The 9057-nt window shown below is 40.2% G+C and overlaps 1 protein-coding gene across 1 annotated transcript in view; it reads left to right on the forward strand.

Annotated features, from left to right (window-relative positions):
- The window catches only part of WWTR1 (WW domain containing transcription regulator 1), a 127693-nt gene extending 118636 nt beyond the window's left edge, over nt 1-9057 (forward strand). The window contains exons 6-7 of the mRNA XM_069473107.1: nt 1245-1357; nt 6777-9057. Of these exons, the coding sequence (XP_069329208.1) occupies nt 1245-1357; nt 6777-6961 (298 nt within the window). The 3' untranslated portion in view covers nt 6962-9057. The remainder of the gene's footprint in view (nt 1-1244; nt 1358-6776) is intronic.

Consider the following 9057-nt stretch of genomic DNA (forward strand, 5'->3'; position numbering starts at 1 on the left):
GAGTAGAAGGAGGAAGAGGGAGGAACTGGCAGAAAAAAGAAAAGCAGAGAAAGTCATTTACCTTTTTAAAAATGCTCAAATTTAAAAATTGGTGAAATGACATGGAGTAAGCCCCTAGTCAATAATCTGAAAATAAGGATGAGTTTACAATCTGAATTCAATGGCATTGTTTAGTAATTATACTTCGAAGAATCTTGGGTTTTCTGTAGCCAACAGGGAAATAAAAGCATGTCATACGGCAAATCGAGAACAAAACAATTAAGAGATGATGTTTATGGTGAAGTGTGAATAAGGTCTATAGTTTAGTTAATAGTTATTCTACAATGTCAATTTCCTGGTTATGATAATTACACTATGGATATGTAAGATATTATCATTGGAAAAGCTGGGTACATAGAACTCTGTACTCTTTTTAAATCTTCTATGAGTCTAAAATTATTTCACAATTAAAAAATTAATTAAAATAAGATGATATTAAAAAAATAAAACATAAGGAGTAGAAGGGAAAGAGAATTGAGCCAGAAATATCTTCATGGGTTGAAGTAGTTAACCATAATTGTAGCTTTTTAATAAAGGGCAATGCTCTGTTTCCTATGTTTTTTCCACCCTTGCAGAGGCTTCAAGTTGTGGATTTTAAGTCTGTATTTGAAGTACAGAAAAGTATAAAGAATAACGTAAGAGTTACTCATGTTACTCTAGGTGGTGACCCAGATTTGGGTGGTGACCCATATCTCCATCTGACCTTATTTTTTTAATAAATAAAATATTATAATTAACATTCGAATGCATCCCTGCCACCACTGAAATCTCCTTTCTTTTCCCTTCTTCTGTCCCCAGTGGTAGCCACTATTGAGAAACTGATGTGTGTCCACGACAGATTTTTACACTTCTTACTTCCTGTTAGTATGTGTATCCATAAGCACTATTCAACATTGTTTTCTGCCTTTTAAAATGTTACACAAATGGTATCATACTCTATATGTAGAAGTGTCCAAATGGTTATTTTGAGATGGAAAGGAAATCAGTGTCAATTTACTGTAAATGGTCAGTTTTATTTGCTTGTTTATTGACATTAGGATGGATGTTTTAAAATTAAAGGGAGGCACAGAGTCTGCTTCCTTTCATTAGCTAGAAAGTTGAGCAGGATGACAGAACTGCATTAGTTCAGAGTTTTGTGACCATATTTTAATTTTGAAAGCATTTAGTGGGCTCACGTCAAGGTTTCTCCATGTTTTGTTCTACAGAGGACCATATCATTCGAGGGAGCAGAGCACTGACAGTGGCTTGGGGTTAGGGTGCTACAGTGTCCCCACAACTCCAGAGGACTTCCTCAGCAACGTGGACGAGATGGACACAGGTAGGAGCAAAGCCTGCAAGTACTGGCAAGTTTACATTTTTAAATTGTCTCTTCGGTCATCGCAATTTTACAATCCAACCAGAAACAATCTCGACAACAGCATAAAATGACAACTGAAAAGCCACCCACCCCAGGCACTATTAGTAAACTCCAGCCCATTGCCCGTAGATTATAGAAATATAGTTTTACATCTGGGCACAGGATCTTAATTCTGTTTTTGTTTTTTTACTCATTCTTGTTTCGTATAGCCCTCTCCTCACCATTGCATTAAGATACCACTGTCTGCTTTGCCACTCTTCCACAGTGGGATATTTGCGCTCTTCTAGTTTTCAGTTGTAATGTGTGGGCCACTCTTTCTCTTGGGAAGTGATGCTGGTTTATAGTTTCACCAGCATGCAAATTATTTTCATATCATTCACTGCATTTGGGAAGCAGTTGGCAGTGGGCATTTGGAAAGGTGAGGAACTCCGAAGATTCTAAATTGTCAGCTCCAAGTCCCATAATGGTAATGATATCCTCCCTCACCAATTAAAAAGAGAGTCAGAGAGACTTCTACCTAGTCCCCAGCCTGGGCATGCTTCAGGCCAGGCCTCAGCATACTTCTCTCATTATTTCTCTTTTTCTCCTGCTGTCAAGGAATGAGAACTCCAATTGCAAAAATTGAATTTAATCTTATTAGCCTTATCTAGACTTAACTATGAGAGTCATAAATTCCTAGAAGATATTCTAGAACTAAAAATAAATGACAGTTGAGGTGTCCACTGTTGGGAGCTATTCATGTAAGTTTCTCCTCCATCATCATTGACAATAGAAAAGTTACTGTTCTGTGATGAAAATAAAAAATTGCTGTCTGACTGGGCACAGTGGCTCATGCTGGTGCTTTGGGAGGCCGAGGCAGGAGGATCACTGGAGGCCAGGAGTTCAAGACCAGCCTGAGCAAGAGCAAGACCCCCATCTCTACCAAAAATAGAAAAATTAGCCAGGGTTGGTGGTAATGTAGACCCAGCTACTCAGGAGGCTGAGGCAGGAGAATCACTTGGGCCCAGGAGTTAGAGGTTGCAGTGAGCTATGATGACACCCCTGCACTTTAGCTCAAGCAATAGAGCAAGACCCCATCTCAAAAATAAAAATTAAAAAATGGCTTTCCTCAAAACATTTGTCCATACTGCCCATGGACTCCCTGCTCCTAAATGACTCCTTTTGATGCTGGGAATCTAAATTTTTGGTAGGACCAAGAGTCAAACGCGTAGCCGGGCAGCTTACAAGTGCAGTGTGTTGGAGTGGCTCCTCTGGGGTCTTATTTTAAGTCGTCATCTTTGCATTGAGAGGATTGCACAGACTGTCTTGTGAGGAGTCACACAAGAATAGTTCAAGCAGTTTGTTTTGCTGTTCTTCAATTTATTGCTTCAGTGTCCTCCCCAACCCTCCTCCTCCCTTTCATCTTTAGTTTTTGGTGTGAGATTTATTTTGCTCTCTTTGGAACAGCCTTATGAAGTGGCTCCTTCCTATGTTTAACAATTGTTTACTTTCATCTTTTAAACATTGGGAAGTCAGTAAGGATAAGAAGCAAAGTTAAATAAAAAACCTCAGGAGAACTAAATCTAAGCTTGACATAAAAAAAAAAAAAAAAAAAAAAGGATGGATTTTATTCTACATCTTTTTCAAATGACCTCCAGTGAGTAAATAGGGAGTGTTTTTGGAAGCCATACTGTGGAATTAAGTGGTGTCCTGAAAAAAACATAGTCTTTGCAGACAGACAGCCTGAGTGGAATCCTTGCTTCTCCACTCTTGGCAGTGACTTTGGGCAAGTTATGTAACCTCTGTGGGCCTCAGATTTCTCATCCGTAAAGTGGGAGTAATATGCTCACATCATAGAATTGTGGCAAGTCATGATATCACAGAGCCCGACACAAAGTTCTCTTCTCCTCCTAAGGAGGCTGATGTTAGGCACAAATTGGATTTGATAAATGTTAGGGTGCCAAGTTAGCCTGGCTAAGTGAGCGCCAGCTCATTGTGTTTGGGGTCATCTCTGTGAAGACTTTATAGGAAGTGGGCATAAACTCTCTCAAGGGGAGAAATGTAATTATACAGTAACAAGACGAGGAGAAGCTGGGAGGTGGATGGAGCTCGTGTGGCTAGAAAGGATCTGTTAGGCTTGCTGACCACACGCTGACCACATGCTGAATGGCCGTGAGCCAGCCCAGCACTCCCTTTGCAAAGCACACATGGGAACAGCAGCTGGACTTGCTTCCAGGAGAAAGTAAAGAGAATAGCATGAGCAAAGGCTGGGAAGTCATCCACCCTTCCAGAATATTCTGTAATAATCACACCCTTTGAAGAATTGCCTGGTTTTTGTCTCTCCCACTTTTTAAGTGGATAAAACTGCAAAGACCAGAAAGATTACTCTGAGGTTGCAGAGTTGCTCCAAAGAGATTATTTTAGGATTGTTAACCTTAATGAAGAAGTTTAACTAGTCTCCTCATGCTTTCCACGCCTGAGGAGAAGGGAGAAGAGGAATTCTTTAAAAGAGAGATTTAGTTTGGCTAAAAAATGTATTCTTGAGTATCCGAAAGTTAAAATCATTGAGATGGATGATTCTAACTGAAAATAGAAAAAAAAAGACATCTAGAACTTTAGATCATGTAGTTTTTCAAACATAATTTTTAAAGCCTCATTTTCATCTGTTACTCTCTTTTTAATTGGTAGAAAAAAGTTATTTTTGGATTTTCTTTTCTATTTTGATGTTTTTCAAGATCAGTGACACGGTATCGAGGTCATGTTGTTGAACTTGGTTTTATTTTTCAAATTATTGCCCTTTGCAATGAAAACTCTGTAAAATATTGTCCAAGTCTTTAATATTTTATGACTTCTAGAAAAGCCATTATGCTTCACCATCACCAAAATGCAAGTTTGATTATGTTTTCTTCATCACTTGTAAAGATGTAACTTTTCTCTTTGGAAAACACAGATGGTTCAAATGAATTTTCTACAGTTTTGCTCAGAACAGCGAAACTTCTGTGCACACTTTTCAGGAGGGCTACTGCACTTGTAAGACACAAAAGCTAATATAACAAGTTTCTTAAAAATGATATTATGGTGGAAGCTGCCTGTAGTTATCAATGCTTCTTAGCCTTTGAGTTAGATTTTATCCCTTCAGAAAATTGTTTGTTTGAGGCTGTTTGAATTAACCAGTTGTTTTGATATTGAGTATTAAAGGTTTTTTAATTTGTATATATTCATGGAGTACAAGTGCAATTTTGCTATACCGATATATTGCACTGTGGTGAAGTCAAGGCCTTCAGTGCATCTATCACCGAAGCAAGGAACATTGTACCCACCAAGCAACCTCCTGTCAGCCACTCCCCACTCAGGCCCCCACCCCTCTGAGTCTCTATTGTCCATTATTCCACACTCTGCTCCCATGTGTGTACACATTATTTAGCTCCCACTTATAACTGAGAACATGGCGTATTTGTCTTTCTGTGTTTGAGTTATTTCACTTAAGATAATGGCCTCCAGTTCCATCCCTGTTGTTGCAAAAGACATGAATTCATTCTTTTTAATGGCTGAATAGTATTCCATTGTGTATATAGATATTTTTTAATCTAATCCTCTGTTGATGGACACTTAGGTTGAATTTTTCTGTGAACTTTGTAGATAAGTAGATAATTGTGTAATTCATAGTGGTTGAGCTCCTAGGGTTTTTTTTTTTTAACCTCTCAGCACAATCAACAGACATTTATTATATTTTTATATATGTGGACAATACCTACAACCTTGGATGTATTGCAGACACTAATATGGCACTTTACTCCAATTTGTGAAGAAGGTACTATAATCCCAGTTTCCAGATGGGTAAATGGAGAGTCAGACAAGTGTGTCTAAGGTTACATAGCTAAAAAGCTCGGTTGAATGTCACATAAAAGTCAGTAGCGCATTTTCTCCCATACTATTGCACATAAAGAACATATATTCTTTACATCATAGCCCAGACACTTAACTTTCCTCTAATACAGCATTTTATCAACTATGTTCTGCAGAATTCCAGGTCTATTAGGATACACATTCTGCCAAAATAGGATTAAGTGATTAAATGGCTTAAGAAATAGTGGCTTAAACAAAATAAAACAGATTTCTTTACTGCAAGACTTAAAACCTTAATATGCTCATATGCGTTGTGACCCACATGCTTGTGAAAAAGGTAGATGCTGTGGACTGTACATATTGTGGAAGGAGGGGGAAGGACCCTCCTTCATTTATTATTTATTTATTTCTGTTCCAAAGGCGTTTAGTTTATTCTCCTCATCAGTATCACTAGTATTCTCATGGGTCACAGTTGCCAACACTGCTCCTCTCCTTACAGTAGTTAATGTGTAATCTCACTTGGGGGCCTGGGGGTGGGGGGAACAGCAGGGCAAGGGAGGTGGGGGGTGGGAGTGGGGGCTAGGGGGGGCTCCGGGGTAAGACACAACCTTACCTTTGGAGCTCCTGGCGAGGAGTTTACTCTCCTGCACCCCCAGCCCGGCCCCTCTCCCCATCCCCAGCCCCCCTCCCCCCAGACTCATATACACACACAGTCCCCGGAGCCAGGAGCACCTCCTGGGGTCCCTGAAACAAGTGGGCTCTGCCACCCAAGCCAGTGCCGCAGGGGCTCGGAGGAGCTACAAGGGCAAGCCCCACTCGAGGAAAAGGCAGGGAGGGGTGGCTAAGGGTCTGCCCAGGACAAGAGGATGGGGAGGGAGAAGACCCCCAGTCCCAGAGATCTGTGGCCCCCCCACAAACTAAGGCCTGGAAGGAGGGGAGCACCCGGGACCTCCTGGTTCCTTTCGGGTGTGTGGCTGGAGGCCCCCCCACTGCCCTGGGTCCACTGCTTGCCAAGTGACCAGGATTTTGTGCTTTGGGATCAACAGTGGGGTGAGGCTGGGGCCGGGCATCAGGCCAGGAGGGCAGGGGAGGGGAGGGGTGACTGAGATGCTTGTGCTTTAGCTGGGAGGACCCACTTTATAAATGATGCCTAAAGCCATTAATGAAGACAGCTTTTAATAACATGTTTACAAGAAACTTCTCACTACTATCTTGGAGCGTAAGAAAGGATGATAGGCGTCAATGAAATCTATAGATTATAGCTCTGTAATTAGGTGTTTATGACAGGCAGGGCCTCTCTTTTGAAAACAGCTCTTCATGCTCCTGTCGTGGGAAGGCGCGGATCTTAGGTCAGGTCCACAGGCCTTTTGCACTGGACCATGTTTACGCAGAAGCTATTTGAGACTCCCCTGGCATCTCTGCACCTCTTCTTAATGAGGGTCAACAATGTAGTAGCTGAACACATGAAGATGAGGGGTGTGTTAACAATTGAACTGTCCCTCTTTCGAGAGCTTAAAAGAAGGAATTAAAATGGTTTGTTTTCATTCTGTTGTAGGAGAAAGTGCAGGACAAACACCCATGAACATCAATCCCCAGCAGACCCGTTTCCCTGATTTCCTTGACTGTCTTCCGGGAACAAACGTTGACCTAGGAACTTTGGAATCTGAAGATCTGATACCCCTCTTCAATGATGTAGAGTCTGCTCTGAACAAAAGCGAGCCGTTTCTAACCTGGCTGTAACCATTGCCGTTGTAATGGGGATTCAGCCATGAGCTTACATTTCGTGGGCCCCTTGGAAATAGCGGTGGAGCAGAGCCAGTCCGCAGGTGCACCCCTTTCTGCCTCCATGACTCATGCTCCCTCCTTCTCATGTTGGCAGTTTAATCATTGCCTGTTTGGATTGACAGTAACTTAAGTTAAACGTAAATAAATATTCTATTTTCATTTTCTGCAAGCCTGCATTCTTGTGACAGAATATGCAGAATTATGTCTGCAGAATTGATTACGCAGAATACTTTTCTCTTTTTTCTCTGCTGCCCCATGGCCAAGCTTTATGGGTGTTAAGTTGAAATTTACACATCAATGATTATAAACCATAAAAAGTTGACCACAGGCAGTGAATTCTGACAGGTGGCTTGGTCCAGGAAATGTGCACAAAATTAGACCTGATTTACAGTTTCAAAAACTGTATTGATGACAGTAGTACAAAATGCTTTAAAAACGATTTAACTTGAGCTTTAAAAATCACTTTATGGATAGTAAATTTCTGCTGTATGGAATACGATGTAGTTTTGAATCCATGCTGGCTATGATGGCTCTTAGTACTCTGTATTTACAAAGGCATACACAGTCCTATTGTAGTTTATCTTTCATCATTTTACTGCATAGCATCTAGACAACTTAGTCCTTCCAGCAAGAGGGGAGCAGCAGCATTAGTCACAGTTTTCACACTACAGATCTTGTGAAAGAGACCCGTTTGGTACTAATTATGAGCGTTTTGTTCAAACAAAACTTTTTAAAAATTGCAACTTGGAGTTTTAAAAATTGCAGCTTGGAATTTGACATTTATTTTATAAAGCACTGTAATTTTGTAACTGATGCCAAAGGGCAGCCAATGTTTTTGATAAATCAGTGGCAACTGTATTTTTGTTTTTTGAAACTATTCTGAAAATATCAGGACAACAGAGATTTCAACCTGATGGCACACGCAATAAGCTGTTGCTTTTAAAATTCTGAAGCCTTGTCAGCTTTGCTTTCAAGATTTAAAGTGTTTAAAACAATTCTATCTATGAAACTGTTTGCAGGATGAAGCAGATCTCTGACTGACGTGTAAAAAAAATGCCCTCTGAGGGCGTAAGGTGGAGACATATGTTTCTGAATTCAGTTAAATTGATTCCTAAGTATGTTATCCTAACCCTGTTGCCGCAGTTGGTATTAAAAGGCATGAAATATGTATTCAATACCTCTTATGTAACCAAAAACATTTTTTTATTAGCTTCTGAGGACTGAGAGAGCATCATGTTCACCTGGCAAGCAATCTGTGTGCATTGCCAATGAAGTCCTCAACTGTTTAATATCTTGAACTGATATTATTTATAATCTATGAATTTAATCTCTTTTTTGAAAGACATTAATAATTCAGGTCTCTGAGAGGAAACTTTCAATTTCCATGGGGGGCTTCTTGGTTGAGGATCTTAAGTAAGATTCCTTTTGACCTATTGGAATATAGATGCACAGAATACATTTGATCATGTTGGAAAGAAGGCAAGTGAAAAGGTCAGAGATGAAGTAGTAAAGTTATGGAATATAGTGGAAAGGATACTAGTTGTGAAGTGGAAATAGACTAGTATATAGTATCCCAAAAGCAAGACAAGCAGGAGATGTGAGAGGTGCCCCAAAAGAACAAAGCAACAATTTTCTGCTACAACCTTTATACCAAAAGGCTCTGTTGTAGGAGAAAAGAAGGTTTTGGTGCACTTTATGCAGGAAGGGGAGGGCAGGGCTAGTGCTGCCCCGCCCACACTCATGCTGAGCACATAGGCAGATGAGAACATAAACCTGCTGTTGCCTCCCGACACTATGAAGTGATTTTTTTTTTCCTGTAGGACGCATGGTTTATGTTCCCCTAATTCCTTTCACTCTCCCTATGCACTCTGAGAGAGATGAGGGTAGATGTTTTTATTGCTACTAAATTGAAGAGAGCACTATTTTTCTCTTTTGTTAGCAAAAAATTGCAAAAAGAGTTGTACATTCTTGCTAAGAAAAATAAAAAACAAGGGACCTAACAAAACTCAGCAGTGTTACTGTATTTTTTAAAAATATTTTTATAGACTCAT

The sequence above is a fragment of the Eulemur rufifrons genome, chromosome 7 (assembly GCF_041146395.1).
Source record: "Eulemur rufifrons isolate Redbay chromosome 7, OSU_ERuf_1, whole genome shotgun sequence".
NCBI classification, from domain to species: domain Eukaryota; kingdom Metazoa; phylum Chordata; class Mammalia; order Primates; family Lemuridae; genus Eulemur; species Eulemur rufifrons.